Source organism: Lissotriton helveticus, chromosome 6 (assembly GCF_964261635.1).
Source record: "Lissotriton helveticus chromosome 6, aLisHel1.1, whole genome shotgun sequence".
NCBI classification, from domain to species: Eukaryota; Metazoa; Chordata; class Amphibia; order Caudata; family Salamandridae; genus Lissotriton; species Lissotriton helveticus.
This window is the reverse complement of record NC_136067.1, coordinates 35,585,693-35,604,146: the sequence shown is the minus strand read 5'-3', so window position 1 is coordinate 35,604,146 and position 18,454 is coordinate 35,585,693. Positions and strand designations below refer to the sequence as shown.

The 18,454-nt window shown below is 40.6% G+C and overlaps 1 protein-coding gene across 1 annotated transcript in view; it reads left to right on the top strand.

Annotated features, from left to right (window-relative positions):
• The window catches only part of LOC144762165 (uncharacterized), a 101,580-nt gene extending 92,640 nt beyond the window's left edge, over positions 1 to 8,940 (top strand). The window contains exon 5 of the mRNA XM_078647323.1: positions 6,177 to 8,940. Within this exon, the coding sequence (XP_078503449.1) occupies positions 6,177 to 8,022 (1,846 nt within the window). The 3' untranslated portion in view covers positions 8,023 to 8,940. The remainder of the gene's footprint in view (positions 1 to 6,176) is intronic.
• The last annotated feature ends 9,514 nt before the right edge of the window (positions 8,941 to 18,454 follow it).

Here is an 18,454-nt window from a genome sequence, read left to right as displayed (position 1 = left end):
CAATACGGTTTCCGAAGGGGACTTGAAGCTACGCCCCTTCTTCCCATTGGCTTGCGTCCTAGCTTAGGCTAAACGCTGGCTTTATATTGTAAAGGAGGCTTGTTAGTCCCTCATTGTTACTGCCCTGTTCACTTTTGGCCCCGCCCACCTGGACTGGATCTTTTACTTGCGGCAGGATAGTGTGGCCTTTAATTACTGGGTAAGCACTTTTTGTTTCCCCTTCCCTCTGTCTCTCTCCATGAGCAGATGGAGGTCTGCAGAGACCCAGCTGCATGAGTTGAAACGTGGTTCCACAGATTTCTCGTCTCACTACATATTAGCGCGTGTTTATTTTTGCATTGCGCTTTCACTGAAAGCCCGATGCAAATATAAACGAGCGGCTTTCGTTGGCGTAATGGCGACAGCTTGTTCTGCCTCCGTTCGTGCATGCTCTCTCAGTCCCCTCCACTCCCCCACCGTGTCTCCCTTTTGTCCTCTCTTACTACACGCTCTCTTTCTTGCCCTCTCTTTTCTATCCTATCCTCTGTCTCGGTCGCTTTTCACTTTCTTGTTTTAGGGGCAGACGTAGTGGATATGTACGCAGAATAAGGGAATGCAGAGACACGTTGAACTACCAACAATGTTACTGGTTGAGCGAGCAAGATATGACGCGTCCGAATTCAGGAACAGAGTTGCGTCCTTTCACCAGGGTAACACGACTTCTTATTTTTATTTTTTATTTTTTATTGGTTCAGTTCAAAGCCAGATATACGAAACATTATATCTTAACCGGACATCATATATACAAACTTATGGTGCATATATAAATAAAAATTAGATAGAAAACTAGAAAAACAATTAAAAAGAAAGCAGTACAGGGAACAATATCACCATACAAGATCAAACAAAAGTCATTCGAACGGGTCTAAATGGTCTATCATTGCCTGTCAAATTTTACACCCCCTTTGCACTTTCCTAAGTGATTTGGTACGATAAAGGTTATATTCTAAATAAAAAACATTATAGAACTTTGCCCGCCACATTTCATATACAGGTGCTTCTGGTTTCAGCCACATTGAAGACGTACATAAGCGAGCCACGGCCATAGCCATGAATAAAAGATATCTATTTTCATGATAACCTAAAAAAAGATCGGTGTCATTAGATAAACCAAAGATGATCAGCTCTCTGGAAATAACTACTTCACAATTTAAAATATGTGACAAGAATTTTTCGATAGATGAAAAAAAGGGTTGTAACACTATACAATCAGAAAAAATATGCACAATATCCGCCTGATCAGATTGACACCTGTAACATTTCCCATTATAAGCATTACCCCATTTCAGCATTTTAAAAGGTGTATGATACAGATTAAATAAAGTTTTATAGTGTTGTGAATATAAATTGGCAGACAAGATAATTTTAGCAGCCGTATAAATTGAATCTTAAAAGGGTACTACAGAATTACCCAATCTGTTGCACCATTTAGACTCTTGTGGCCCCATATCGTCCTGATGTAGATTCAACAAATAGTTATAAAGCGTCCCTATTCGCGATGGCTTTTTAAGTATTTCAATAAAGTCGTTTGGACACAGGGGTAAAATATTTGAATGTTTAGAAATAAAGTCACGTATTTGTAAATACTTTAAAAAATCATGATGGGAAACAGTGCATATATCTTTTAGCTCCTGAAATGAAGCAATTGTACCATCTTTAACAAATGAGCCAAGAGATAACATGCCTTTTTCCCCCCATATACGCATCGTGCAATCCCAAAATATTGGAGGAAACAATTCTATAGAGTTACATGGAGTATAAAAATTAATACGACCTAAAGAAATAAGCTTCCGCATTGATCGCCATCCTTTAAAGACAGACATTACTAATTTGAATCTAGTTCTTTTGTAGTAACTAGGTTCTAAAAAGCGAAGCAGCATTTGCCGTGATTGAGGGCCAAGTAAGAGAGAAAAAATATCAGGGCTCTCAAATATAGGTGGAGTCCCCCCAATCGCAAAACATTTAATATTCTGCATAAGACAAGCCAACTAATATAATGCAAAGTTTGGAACCCCCCATCCCCCACGTAGAATTGGAAGTGTCATAAATTTGGAAGGCCTACGTGCCGATTTCCCGCCCCATAGAAATCTATCAGCTAAAGATTGTAATTTCCTTTGTTGTACTACAGGTATCTCCAAAGGTACAGATCGAAAATAATACAACACTTTAGGCAGAATAGACATTTTTAAGACATTGCGTCTCCCAACCAGCGACAGATGTAGGCATTCAAGTTTCTCCAACTGGTTTTTAACAGATTGCAATATATCTGTCCAATTCACCATAACTAGCTCTTGAATCGATAGCCTAATTTTAATGCCAAGGTATTTAGCCTCCGGGGTAACCCGACAGTCATTAGGGCAAAGTCCTGTTGAGCAAATAACCTGCGTTTTCTGAATATTAAGCTTGTACCCCGACACATTACCAAATTCTCTAGTTAGATTCTCGATTTCGCGTAATGCTGGTTCTGGATCAGATGTTATGACAGCAACGTCATCAGCATAAGCTAATACACGTATACTACCACCGGATAATACCATAGATTGTATGTGTTGAGATTACCCCAACATCTGTAAAAGTGGTTCGATGTAGATGGTAAATAGCAGTGGCGAGCACGGACACCCCTGCCGTGTGCCCCGGGTGATATTAACAGCTGCTGATTCCTGGCCTGACAAACAAATCTTGGCCCTGGGACGTCTATATATAACCTGTAGAGCATATATAAATCGAGGTCCAAATCCCATTGTTTCCAAAATTGCCCATAAGAATGCCCATGCAACGCGATCTAACGCTTTTTCGGCGTCTAAAAACACCAAACCAACGTTCGTACGGTCTACAGCAGCATAGTCCAAAACTGCAATGACGCGATGAATATGATTGATCGTACCACGACCTGGAAGGAAACCATGTTGTTGCTTAGAGACTAATGCCGGTACCACTTGAATCAATCGATTCGCAAGAATTTTAGAATATATTTTTGCAACTACATTAATAAGTGAAATAGGTCGGTAAGACCCGGGGAGATGCGATGGCTTATCTTTTTTTTAAAATACGATTATACTTGCATCGTCCCATGATGGAGGGGGGCGTCCAGCTTGTGCATCAATAAATGTCAACAACATATCAGCTTTAATAATGGGAAATAGCACATGATAAGTCTCTAAAGGAAGTTTATCGGGGCAAGTAGCTTTCCCCAGAGCCAATTCCTTAAGGGCAGTCTCAAGCTCTTGCATTGTAATTGGTGCCTCTAGTTCTTCTTTATGTATAGAGTCTAGCTGAGATAGATCAAATTTATCAATAAACTGACCAATTGAATAAAAAGAAAGGTCTTGACTCCACAGCCCATTGATCTTAGCCTTGCATCTTGCAACTTTATCTTGTGAAGCGCTGCTATCCTGATGCAAACTAATATCACGTGTCAATTCACACTCAGCATTCGTTAGATCATATAGAAGTTGCTCAGTTATGCTTTTTTGTTTGCGTTGTAGAGTCCAGCCATAGCTGCATGTTTGGCCACGTAATCCTGCCTTAAAGCAATCCCATACCATTGCATAAGAGGCGGAGCCCCTATTATTATTTTTTTTTTATATATAGCACAAACTAGACCCGAACCGAATCAGGTATCAGAGCGCTTTACATATTTTTCCAGTTACGTTACATTTTAGGCACGGGGAGATTAAGTGATATGCCCAGAATCACAGGAGCTTTTTAGCGTCGTTACCGAGACTCGAACCAAGATCCCCAGGTCCGAGGTCGAGCGCCCTAGCCGTTAGGCCAGCTCCTCTCCCCATTAAAATCCAAAAATTGTTGGGCCCAGTCTAGAATTTGACGAACATAGATTTCATCCGAGAGAAGTTTCTTATTAAATGAGAAAGACCGTTGTATACGCTGGATTTTAAGCAAAGGCATATCTATTACAATCGGAGCATGATCAGATGTGATGCGTGGCATTAGAGACATTCGAGAGCCTTCCGCTAAATGACTGGGTAACGCGACTTCTTATGTGGCCATCGGTGGCACTGTGAGTTGCACATCCCATGTCCACATCAGTAATTTGACTCTGGGATTTCCTGTACCAGTCTATGGGTGTTTTGGTAGTAATATCACTGCACGGTGTGACCAAAGGCATAAGTTGAAAAATAGTTACAGCGCTCTGTCTCGTCTCACTACTGGGCCCAGGCATTAGAACGATTTATTGCACGGGATTCGTAGTGTGTTCTGTGAAATGTAAACATAGGTCAATTTGTACCCTGCTCGGACAGGGTGTTTAATGTATTTCTAGTGGCCAGGACATTTCTAAATGGAGTCCGTGAAGAGTACTCAGAGCTACAGAAAGAGTACGTGGGGGAGGTCGGAGAAGTGAAGTATGTTTTGAAGTCCTACAGCAGCTGTGAATGCTGTAACAATTTCAACAGTGTAAATAAGTGTGGCATATTAGCTTCTGCAGTGAGCCTTATGAAGTGATGCCCAGTAAAAAGTGCATTCACATTGTTAGAAGTGCTCATCCAAATTTAGATATTTGCAATATTACAATCAAAAACATCCAGTTTCGCGTTGTCGGCTTCAGACAGGGTTTTTAAGCCAACAAATTTAGAGAACAAAATTATTTTCTCAAGGAAAAGGTTGTTTACTGCATTCATCACTTACACAAATCTGACAATGAATAACTGTACGGATTTTAAAAAAAAGTTGAATTCAGAAAAGAAGGGGGAGTGATAGAGGAAGTGAGGGAGGAAGACGGGAAAGGGAAGGAAATGGTGGAGGGAAAGGCCGGAAGGGGATAGGAGGTGAAAGGAGGAGGGGTGAGATAAAGATGAACGAGAGATGGGTTAGAGGAGTTGAAGGTCCGGAAATGGAGAGGGGATGGGGGTCATAGGAAAAAGCATTTGCAATGCAATAGGTCTCATATTTGCAACAGTTTGAGCTCTTGGCATTGAAAATGACAATGCCTTTTATTTATGTGTTGGTTTTTAAAACATAAATAAAAGACATCATCATTTACAATGCCAAGTGCTCAAACTGTTGCAAATATGTGACCTATTGCATTGCAAATGCTTGTTTAAAAAGCGTTGGCAATGGGAAGTGGGATGGGGAAAAGTAGCACACAAGGGAGAATAACCATCTTGTTCCGCCCTATGGCGATGGTTTGACCAAGTTTCTAGACCCCTGCTTCAAACAACGGCCATGTTAATCTCTCCGCAATGCAAGGGGAGCATTGCACACTAGCTTTATGGGGCAAATACCAGACTTGATTTCTCTAAATTAATTTGATCTAGTGCTTGAAAGTCTCTAGTCAAGATTATTCCAACATTTAAGATCTTGCGAGATCGTGCCTTGGAGCAGGAGCTGCACCTGATCTCTGAAGATCTATGTTAACTCTGCACCTTAACCATTCAGCTCCACACATTTTTACTGAGACAAAGATTTCCAATCTCTTCCATTAATGAGGAAGATTAGTCTGGGTGTTTTGTTGTAGGCAAGGCTAATCGATCACATATAGATTGGATCTTTGTTGAACAATGTTTAGGCATAGTGAATGTCTTCTCGCCACTTTGTCTTTCATATCTTTGCAACCTTTTCCGGGGTATACTAAGCTGACTCATACATGTAGTCCGTGACTGAGGTTTCGTGTAGATTATGACAGTTAATGCATGATTATTACAGTTAATACTTATGTATTTTGTTCTCATTCATTTTTTTTCTCCCAATCTAACAGGTGCCTGGCATACTGCAAGAAAGGAAAAGATGATTTTTTTTTAAAGCCTTTTGTCATTAAACAAAAGAGCGGTGACAGTATTGTCCAGAGGAACATCTTTCTATGCCAGTAATATTCCAAGGAAAAATTCTTCTTATGTATTTGTGAATTCTTTCTTGATTTAAAGAAAACATACACACATTATAAATGTGACCAGCTTCCTTTAGTTGTATACATCTGTTGGAACAGGTAGCGGTGCATATAATGGACAGACTTTAAGGAATGTAATGTGCAACGTTTTTCTTCATAGTGACATTTAATGTGGCATAATAAATGTAATGAATGTAATTACTCTTTAAAAAATGGAGCAACATCTAATTGTACATCAAAGAACTTGCACTGATGAGCAACCATATAAATGTACTGTTTGTGAAAAGACCTTTAGGACAAAGGGGAATTTAAAGCAGCATCGGATAACCCACACTGATGAAAAACCATACACATGTTTCAGATGTAAAAAGGCATTCAAATCAAAAGCGGTCTTAGTTGTACATCAGCGAATCCACTCTGGGATGAGACCACACACATGCACTGAATGTGCCAAGGCATTTAGAACAAAGACTCATCTAATAGTGCATCAGAGAACCCACACAGACGAAAAACCATACGTTTGCACCAAATGTGACCAGTTCTTTAAAACAAAAATAAATCTAATACGGCATCAAAGTACTCACTCTGCAGAAAGACCATTTAAATGCGCTGAATGTGGCAAGGCTTTCTCACATAAATCAGCGCTACGGACACATCAGCAAATCCACTCTGGTGAAAAACCATATAAATGCACACAATGCGACAAAACTTTTAGAACAACAAAAGAGCTTATGCTACATGAGAGTATCCACTTTGAAGACAGACCATATAAATGTGGTGAATGTGAAAAGGCTTTCAAGACCAAGCAAGTTCTACTGCTACATCAGAGAATCCATACAGGTGAAAAACCTCATAAGTGTACAGAATGTGACAAGGCATTCAGGACTAAAAGAAATCTAATGGTACATCATAGAATCCACAGTGGGGAAAAACCATATAATTGCAGTGAATGTGGCAGGGATTTTAGGACAAGTGGAGAAGTAATGGTACATCAGAGACTCCACTTTGAAGAAAGACCGTTTAAATGTACAGAATGTGAGAAAGCTTTCAAGATAAAACAATGTCTAATGCTACACCAGAGAACCCACACTCAGGAAAAGCCATATAAATGTACTGAATGCGACAAGGCTTTTAGGTCAAACCAGCACCTAATAATACATCGTGTGACCCACTCCATGGAAAGGCCATATGAATGTACTGAATGTGAGAAGGCTTTCAAAACAAAACGAGTGTTGATGCTACATGAGAGAATTCACACTGGTGAAAAACCACATAAATGTGGCAAGTGTGAGAAGGCTTTTAAATCAAAGGCACAGCTAATTCTGCATCACAAAAATCACACTGGTGATAAACCACATAAATGTATGGTGTGCGCTAAAGTTTTCAAAACAAAAGGTGAACTGTTACTTCATCAGAGAACCCACACTGGTGAAAAACCTTACAATTGTCCTGAATGTGAGAAGTCTTTTATATCAAAAAGTGCACTGATAACGCATAATAGAACTCACTCTGATCAAAGGCCCTATAAATGTATTGAATGTGGCAAAGCTTTCAAAATAAAAGGACAGCTAACACAACACCAGAAAATTCACGTTGGGGAAAAACCATACAAATGTAGTGAATGTGGCAATGATTTTGTGACAAAAGGACAACTAATGGTACATCTTACATCCCATTCTGGTGAAAGGCCTTATAAATGCGATGAATGTGAGAAGGCTTTCAAAGCAAAAGACAGGCTAATGCTGCATCAGAGAATCCACTCTGGGGAAAGGCCGTATACATGTACTGAATGTGTCAAAGCTTTCGTAAGCAAAGGACAGTTAAATCTACATCAGAGAACCCACACTGGTGAAAAACAACATACATGTTCTGAATGTGACAAGCCTTTCCCGACGAAACATGCTCTAATCGCACACAAGAGAACTCACACTGGTGAAAGACCGTATAAATGTACCGAATGTGAAAAGGCCTTCAAATTTAAGCCAAGCCTTCAGTACCATCAAGCTACTCACTCTAGGGAAAGTTCCTACACATGTATGGAATGTACCAAGATCTTCAAGGGGAAAAAATGGCTAGAGAAACATCTCAGAACACACAGTATTGAAATGCCATTTAATATTGAATATGACCAGGCATTCTGATCTAAAGAAGAGTTAATGCTACTTTGGTTAATGCACTGTGGTACACAATGAATGTGTAACTGTTTGCTTTCGTTGGCAATAAAGGACGTCAACTGCAGAAAAGAAAAACTACAGAAGAATGAAAATCATACTGAAGTGTTTTGTAATAGCAGGTAAAAAAATACTATGAAATTACTTTTCGTTCCTGTTCTAGCATGTACCTTTGAAATTGATATTGTACATACAGATAAATAAGCCAGTTAGATATAACACTAGTGCACAACCATCAGTACATTATTTTTTTTTTAAAGATACATTTGTAGATTACGTATCGCTGGAGGAATCATTGGCCTTTTCAAAATTGACGACAGTAATAAGTCTGCTGGCTGCATCAAGAGATGAAATACAGAAGGTGTATATAAAAAAATTACTTATGGTGTTAAATCTGCACAGGTGTTCTTAATAAAAAGGCCTTAAATCCAAGGCAATTTGGCAACAGAAGCAACAAAAGCAAATTTTAAAATGTTAAAAAATGGAGATTCAGAAAACAAATTTCAACTGGAATGTGCAAAAATATGAGAAATGTTTAAAGCAGTCCCATGTTGACTAGAAAAATACACATTAGAGCTATGTAGTGAAAAACTAAAATCCTTATACAGAGACTTATAATTGCTGCCCAGTACAGAGGCTTGCATACAAATAGAGAGAAAATATGTAATTCAAATACATACAGGTTTTCCCTTAGAAAGGAGAAAAAACCTGGTGTCTGATACTTAGGTACTTATGGCAGAATACAGATACACCGTGAAGGTTTGTCGTAAGATACGACAGACTCCTTTGAAGTTTCAGAATTGATTCGTTTATTTGAAGTTCAATTATTTCATCATAGATTCATAAGTTCATTTAATTCATATTTATGCATATGATTAAGTAGATTTCAAACTGTAATATTCCATGTGGAACATGTAGAACAAGGTGCTCCAATGCATTTCGGGCTGGGAAAGCCGTTTTTCAAGGAGCGCTGAAAACATAAAGATACGCTCTTTTTAGAATGTAGATCTACCTCAAATAAAAAAACATTACATTGAGTAGTCTGTGTATTACCAACTGCAAAACATATTAACCGGATCACCTAAAAACGTGGAAATGTGTACCTTATAACCCATGGGGTTGGGTGGGGTATGGCAGTGATTGGGGACAGAGGTGAAACAATTGGGGGATAACCGAATGAACAGGTATCACATACTGGCACACGTCCGTGCCACAACTGCAACAGTTGTAACAATGTTATCCTTGGAAACAGCATTAACCACCCAATGCGAGGCTTTAAGATCAAACTCAACGTAGATGCGACATGTGATTCCTCCAACCTCATCTACCTTCTCAAATGCCCATGTGGTATGATCTACGTGGGAAAAACTACCAGAAAAATTAAAGTTCGTCTAAATGAACACAAATCAAATATTCGTACGAAAAATCAGAAGTCCAATGTCGCAATTCACTTCAATGACTACAATCACAACGTGGCACAACTGAAATATATGATACTCGAAACCATTCACAAAAAAGAAGGCAAAGACAACAATAAAGTTCTCCTCCAACGAGAAGCAGCCTGGATTTATAGACTACAGGCGATGAAGCCGTTCCGCTTGAATGACCGAATTGAACTAAGTGCGTTCTTGTAGTACCCAGTGTGGTACCTTTATTCAGACATTGCTCCTTGGCAGCACCAGCTTGTATGCCATTATCAGTTTTTGTTCATTACTATTTTTAGCCATTTCTAATGTTTATTTTCAATGCATATTTTTTATGACACTTTTTTATGACATTGTTTACATTGTTTACATTTGTTGTAATCTTGAGGTAGTTTCATAGCCAAAACACCCTCCTCCCCAACCTACACAACGCTCCTATTTCCCACTCCAACATGGCCCCCGCGCTAGCCACCTCACCCCTAGTCCTGTTTCCATGTTTAATCCTCAGACTTTGTTTCACTCCATGAGTTGAAACTCCAAAACCACTTCGCGGAACTCCGCACCAGATTCCTGCCACGCCAGCAGTAGACGAACCTGAAGCGTAGCACACGCTTTCACATATCCTACAAGTAAGTCGGGGCCCCGACAGGTATTAGAATGCTGTTTCACCGTCCGGTGGGAATGCACATTCATAATACTTTAATTTTTCCCGCTTCAGGTTTTCAAACAACGGACAAGCCACCTTCTCGTGAGCGTTCTTTACAAGCGTTCGCATGACTCATTATCCCCCAATTGTTTCACCTCTGTCCCCAATCACTGCCACACCCCACCCAACCCCATGGGTTATAAGGTACACATTTCCACGTTTTTAGGTGATCCGGTTAATATGTTTTGCAGTTGGTAATACACAGACTACTCAATGTAATGTTTTTTTATATGAGGTAGATCTGCATTCTAAAAAGAGCGTATCTTTATGTTTTCAGCGCTCCTTGAAAAAGGGCTTTCCCAGCCCGAAATGCATTGGAGCACCTTGTTCTACATGTTCCACATGGAATATTACAGTTTGAAATCTACTTAATCATATGCATAAATATGAATTAAATGAAATTATGAATCTATGATGAAATAATTGAACTTCAAATAAACGAATCAATTCTGAAACTTCAAAGGAGTCTGTCGTATCTTACGACGAACCTTCACGGTGTGCCCAGTCACAAGGATGCGTTTACATTCTAAGTAACGCACTCAACCAGCCACCATTTTCCGGCGTATTGGGACGGTTACGCCACTTGTTGGAGCACCCTCAACATCCATCACAACCACACATTAACCAACTTAAAACTCTGACCAATCCTATGCAGTGCGCCTTACCTGAATTTACAGTTTCTAGAATACAGATACAAGCAGACACACCACATTTTGTGTCACCCATTTAGAGAATATGTAAGCATTGTAATGCTTCAAGAACAATTGGGTATTTAGGATCATGACCAAGTAATTATTACAGAAAAGCAAGAAATAATAATCACAAAGGGCACCCACTATTAGCCAATAAAAGCTGCTAGCCAAAAAACTGGAGTTAGAGTTGAAAATTAATCTCACAGGGACTGAGATTCTAAAACAAACCAAATCTGGGTGGCAGCCAGAATAGATCTCCACCACTGGTCATTATTCGAACCGCATTCCAGTTCATCATTTTGTTTTTTTGCCCACTATGCCACTAGACAGGAGCAAGGAACACAGTCTAGAGCAGCTCAGTGGGTGAAAAACAATGGTTTGGAATGCTGCCTTGTGCGATTTCCTGTGTCTGCTATTAATTCAAACCTTCCTTCGCTTTGTTGTTTGTTACAGTATGACTATCAAACTTTCAGTCTTCTACGTGCTCTCCACTCAGAAAAACACAAGGTGATGTAATGCAAGAAATGTAACTTGAGATTAATGTATAGTGGAACAAAGCAAATATAACCAGAATTCTGAGTACAAATAGACTAGTCACTGGAGAATACAGACTTTCATTTCAAGCAGTTTACAAAATACAAATTCATGCTAGAAGCCGCTATTTGAAATATGGGCTCAACATTTTAAAAGTGCCTTGATGCCCTTTCCTGCCATTAAGGTTTTACTAAGTAAATTCCATCTTGGAAATATTAACACATAGGAAGCAACATATCACTACTCTGTTCACCTGGCTTTCAGTACAAAGTAATTGATTACACAATGCTAAAGAATATGATCACACAATCTATCTTTTGATTAATGGATTTTAGAAATATAAAACCAAGAAATGTGTTTTATAGAGTTAGCACCTAAATCTCATTTGGAGATTTGCCCAGCAAGTCAGGGGTTTCGAGTCTTCCAGAAATATTTTAGGGGTTCCTTTCTGATTTGTGTAACAGGCCAGACTAACAGTTTTGTTGTAAGTGTCTTTTTTTTCTTTTCTTTTCAGGGTGAGCGCAAAATATATCACTTTTATATTCACTTGTATTTTGAGTAGTTTACATTTTTTACTGAAATTTGTAGAAGTTTATCACTGCGTTTAGGTATGTTTATTACAAGTGTGTTTGACTATTTTTGTACCTTTATTATGACATTGTATCAACCAAAGCATTGTCTTTTTTCTTTACGTTGAGTTATTAAGATTTTGCTTTTCCCAAAAAAACTGTCAGACAAAGATTTGACGTGGTAGTCCATTCAGCATTTGTTTTGTTTTTCAGAGACAAATCCACAATGTGCAGATTTCTTTCAACCTGTCATATGTCCCTGTTTCATTGTACCGCTTTTAACCAGTCCTGACATATTAACCAATATAAAAATGTATTCGGGGCATAACTTTTCCCATTCTAATTGTGAATTTGAAAAGCAATAATACACTGTAGTGTAAGCTAACAATCTTGGACCGGTTGAAGGAGACACATGTGACTGACAATTAGTGCTCTGAATATTTCTGCTATTCTGTTCCTATGTACATTAAATATTATCATGCTTATATGGCTCTACCATTTACACAGTGCAAATAGACTCCATGTGAAACCCTTTTATCTGTGTGGTACAGGAAGCAGTATCTATGCACCAGTCCCCATGGCCTTCTGACTACCACTCATTGAACACTAACAATGGACAGGAAGTCTGTGTTATTTTACAGTATTTGCTCCATCATTCTGATTGATTCAGTAAAATAGCCAATCGGTTTGTTGAGGCCTGTGAAGCAAGGACCACCACTTGGGAGTTTGTTTAATCCTGCTAGTGAGAGTGTGGATCTGCCGCTGTGTATTCTCAGGACAAGGCCCAAATTGGTTTGTACCTGGTCTTTTCTACCATACCTGAATGTCTGGTTCTTCTTTAGTGCCAGTTGATCCTTCCCTAACATGTATTTTCCAAAGTGGAAAAGGAAATTCCCCTAAAGCCATGCAGCCTGTAATTGTGTGGTGGACACTATCAGGACCTTGCAATACTTTTTTGTCTCTTCGGGGGAAAGCATGGATTTACCACCATCAGTCCACCACTGACTGTACAAGAAGAAGTTATTGTATGGGAACCAAAGAGGGTCGGTGTCAAAGACAACTGATAAACTAAGGTACATAGCACCCGTAGAGAAAGAGAGACTGTGTTCACGAGAGCTGATGAAAACATAATTTCCCATTGACCTCCGGGCCACTCTTTATTACCTCTTCCACCCGCAATTCTGCCTTCTACTGACTGGTGATTGAAAGCCACCCTGACTAGCCAGGGGACAGTAACAGAACAGTAAAAGGATCAGTAGCAGAGAATCAGGAATGCAGTTTGTATATGTCCTTGCATTGTATTATGTTGACAATAAAGCACTTAAAACACTTGGGAAATGTGAACAGGCAGAAACTCTCATATACCGTTTGAACACCTCTAGATCAGTGTCAAAGGAAATCTGTGCATAAAAAGCATATGATGTTGTGCAGTAGGGGCTATGTCCAATTTACAGGTAAGTCATGTATGAGTTTTCTGTTTAAGGCATGAAAGTTCACTAGATAGTTCCTTGTCCTCCGTTCTGACTTATTATGCAACATTTCTCTCTCTACACAACTGTGACGTATACTGTTCACATGCTACTGCACAAACTGCAACACTAAAATTAAATCACAAATGTGTTCTTGTACACTAGCACAAACGTTCATAAGTAGGTTCACAAATAAGAGAGGGGCAGAGCTGGCTGCATCTAGAGTAGGAAGTGAACTCTATACACAGAGGTGTTGTGTGGGTGAGTGGGCCAGACCCAGTAATTATGTGCAGTAATTATGCATAATGAAATTGTGTCAGGCTTTAGTTGCATGCTTAGCCAAGCCCCTTTCCCTGGTTTATTTGTACTTCTCTTTCTGCCTGCATTAACTCCTCCTCCCCTCTAACTCCCCAAACTCTCTTCTTCACTATCCACCCCAACCATCAGACTCTGCATACATTTACCACCTGCCCAGAGCAGGTGGTTAATGTATGTGTTTAACCCCATGGAACTAGGAATTATGGGTGGTAGTGCAGAGAGTAACAATCAGTCCCAAGCGGTAATTTCACATTCCATTCCAGTGTTTAACTTGTAACTTGCATGGCACTGGATCGGACTTTCCACATAGTAATAGTGGCAATTCCTGCCCCGGTACAGTGCAACTCTTAATTAGGGCATCAGCCTTTGGTTCAGATACATCACTATATTGTAAAATTAATTTGAACCATTTGAGCCATTCATGCAGACATGTAAACAATCATGATCGGTTTGCAATTCCTGTGGTTAAAATGTAAAAAAAATAGTTAAACTTGACAAAAATAGTACAAAATATTTTTCTTTTACATATTAATGTAAATTTATTTTATATATGTATTTAAATGCAGAAAACAAAATGCTACAGCACTCTTAAATAACTTTTGTAAATATTCAATATCCAGACAAAAGTAAAATAAACTTTTTTTTACTATTTAATCATTATTAAAATTGATGTAAAGAAATGCCATGAAATTGTATTTTAATAAAATATGTTAACTTTTACATTAAATGTCATTACATTTTAATTGTAATATTAATAATTATTTTAATTTAATGTTATTTTCTAGAATTTCTTTTTTAAGTCCCAGCCTCCATTATTTTCGGTGGGAGGGTGTGCAGTATCCCTGGTTGGCCATGTGTGATGTTGGACTTATTATGAATCCTTTTTGGCTGTAGTAATGTTCCTTCATAAATTTGCCTCTACTTTGTTTCAGAGGGTAGAGTTGCATAAGTCAACGCAACACTCCCAAATGGTGAATGGCAAAAAGTAATAAAGTTACTCACAAGTGTAAGAGTGAACTTGCACATGTAAATTACTCACAAGTGTAAGTTACCTTTGTGAATAGGCCCCATAACTTGTGGTTGTGTAGTAGCCGGTTTGGGTGGAGGAGAACTATGAAGAAGCAGACTCAGACCAAAAAAGGCTAACCTATAAAAGGAAAAGTGCATCATGCTGTGTCGATCACAGTACTTGATCCCAGATGAGACGCAAAATTAAGATTCCATTCAGCTGACCAAAGGAGCATATGTGGTTGCTCACCACATGCTTCTTTCTCCTTTAGTTCTTTAGACATTTAGGGGTCGATTCCGATCCGGTAAAAACCGCTCTGAATAGCCGTTCGGAGCGTTTTTCCCATACGAATCGTACCCTGCAATGCTCCCGTACGTTCGACGAAGTACGATTCGTACCAGGAGCCGGACCCCGTATGAATCGTACAGTGACCGTACGAATCAAATCCCCATCCGAATCTGTACGCGACATCTGTACGGCTTGCGGCTGGTTTATATGACCCAGCAAGTACGATACGTGTCGGGTACGCACCGTACAACCATTTTTCTATGGGAGATGAAAACAGCCGTAAAAGCAGAGTTTGCGACGAAACAGGTATGGAACGCCCCCGCCCCGGGTATGGTGTGTACCCCCCATGATCGCAGGGGTACGCACCGTACACCTAGCATACATGGGGTACGGTGCGTACCCCCCATGATCACAGAGGTACGCACCGTACCCCATGTACGCTGGGTGTAAGGTGCGTACCCCTGCGATCATGGGGGTACGCACCGTACCCCATGTACGCTAAGTGTACGATGCGTACCCCTGCGATAATGAGGGGTACACACCGTACGGTGGGTATGTGATTGTGCGCTTTTCCGTACGAATCGCCCTTACCTGAAGTGGGCCGTACGGATCGTGTCCTGATACCCCGATACGGATCGTACTCGTCGGGTCGTACGGCGTGTGTACGAGTTGTACGGAGAGGGCCCCGGATACGAATCGTACGGACTTTTTTTTTACCGGATCGGAATCGACCCCTTAATGTTAAACTGAAAACAGGAAAGTTTAATCATATGCATTCAATATCGGAGAGGGAATGCACGCCAAGGCAAACATACTCGAATGGTAAAGAGGAATTAGAAATTACTTGGAGGCCTTTTCTGAGGTTTTTAGTTAGACATGTATCATCACTAGAGATGGTGGTATATGAATAGCATGCCCCACAGCCTACACTTGTTCCTCATGCACCTTTCTCTTCATTGTTCCTTTCTGTGGGATCCCATACTGCGGTGCCTCCTGAGGAAAATTGAATTTTGCCCTGTTATGTGTCCCTACGTGCTCCCCCACATGTAAATATATGTGCATGATTAATATGCATTTTCCCTCCATGACCGAATAAAGACGCATTTACAGTTGCGTCCAACGTTATTATGTCAGTTATCCAGTCCTCCGTGAAAGCAACGTGAATTAGGCTTCTAGGCCTATGTTGCCAACGTATTTACATGGTGCACGTTAAATCATCGAGATGCACCCGTTTCTAAGGCCTCACAGGGCCCGGACACCAGATTCAAGCCTCAAGTCTCCTGAATCATTCCGAGAGATGCAGCCCCGCCCGCATCCCTGACCCTTCACTTACTTCCTGCCAAGCAACGCGGTGCCCGGCTCGGCCTGGCCTGCCTGCCAAGAATATGTTATGCCTACAGTTATCTGTTCAGCTCCCCGGCTTCACATTCCTAGCTAACGAACAGCATAAACATATCCATCTATAGTCTAGTCTTCCTGTCTCCATGCAAGTGACTTACTGTATTAGTATCCATAGAAGATCCATAGCACACGCAATACATGAAGAAATATATGCATGCACTAGCTTTAGTGACAAGTATCCTTTGCCCTGATGACTTTTAGAATCAAGCAACATGTACTCTAAACACAAGATATCAGATATGCTATAGGTACAGGTCGTTCTGACATCCCAGACTTCAGTCTCCTCTACAGTCTCCTCTTCTAGTGCTAGAAGTCAGCGCCCCCCAGCTCTCCCCAGTTACACGTCATGACTCGTTTTGCGCGCACCAGTAGGTTAAAGGTTCCAGCTGCCCATGTAGCCCCCTCCATGTGTCCACCCACTTATGACACTTCTGTGACGTCTACATCACACACCTCCGTGCACGCCCTGTGCACGCCTTCTTTTCACGCCCATATGTTCTTATCTTCTTCTTTTCACTTGTTACGCCTACTGTATTCAATGCAACTGTACTGTTTTACTATATATACTGTATGATGTTAATGAGATGGCAGCTGTCCCCTCTTTTTCCTGAGATTGTCCCTTCCTGAACCTTAGCCGGTGATGGAACCCGATGGTCCATTGGCTCGAGCCACTTAATTAAAGCCCGTATGACTCAGATACCACGGATTTTGCCTCTTATTTATTGAGCTATCCTTTTCAGTTAATGCATAGAAAAATAGTACCGGTAATTATTTATTTATTTACCACATAATGGCGCCCGAATAGGGACAAGCCCCTTCCCCACGCGCCGGCGATGTAACGCAGGCCCCCTGACCCTTCTACAGCCGTGACGGACCCCTACTGTGCACCTGCAGGTTTTCCTGCTTAATCTCCCTCAGGCCCACGGAGGAGACGGAGACTGCGGTCCGGCATCCAGACGAGGCGGTGAGGAAGGCGGAGCGTCCCGACCAGAGCCCAAGCCGAGAGAGCAAGGTCCGAGGTATCCGGAGGCCCACCTGTTTCCGAAGCCCGAAGCGCATGCGTAGTGCGTAGCAGTAACCAGACGTCGTAGCAGTCCAGTCCAGTCCGAGGCCTTCAGTTTTGCTTCCCGGTGAGTACCATTGCTGGGAACGCATCTAGACGGGTTCATTAATTTGTGCCCGGTCCGACGGGTTTGGGTACACAGATCCGGTCCGACGTGTTCACCTAGGTGGATACGGTATGACGTGTCTCTTTTTGAGACCGGTATGTTCTGTACTGTTTTAGCAGTGCATCCAGTAATTCTAGTAATTCTGTTCTCTAGTATAGTTTTATCTCTCGAGATAGTTCCAGTATTATGTTTTCGATGTGTTATGTTTTTAATGTACTAGGTAGTATCTGTTCGAACTGTTTTAAATGTGTTTTTTGATGTCGTGGTATGAGTGATTTGTTTTGCTATTCATTACTGTGTTCATTGTGTATTGTGTTCAAGTTCAAGTACGTCCAAATATGCCTCTGTTTTCAAAGTTACGTCAGATAGGAACCAGAAAAGCATTACTCGAAGAATCAGTTCCTGTCCCTCCTAGGGACAGTCCCGGACATTTCATGTATCATAAACATGGCTTAGATGCCATATTGTACTTAGACTTATGGGTAGATTATACCAAGAATCTGGAAGAGAAATATAGATGGCCTGTTTCAGGAACCTGGGATGCCGAGTGCATCATGAGAGTAGAGGAAGCATTATGGAAAAAGAAAGCCAGACAATCCCAGAAAGATGCCATAGAATTGTGGCGTAAAGAATCGCATAAAAGAACAGAAAAAGAATTCAGAAAAGCAGAACTAAGTAGGGAATCATCAGAAAAAGCCCAAGAAAGGGAACTACTAGAAGAAGGTGAACGAGTTAGAGCAGAACAGTCAGACAGACAAAGAAATGCCCTTATTAAAGGTATGTATCCCCTTCTCGCCGAGGGCTTGCCGAAGGCGACCCCGGA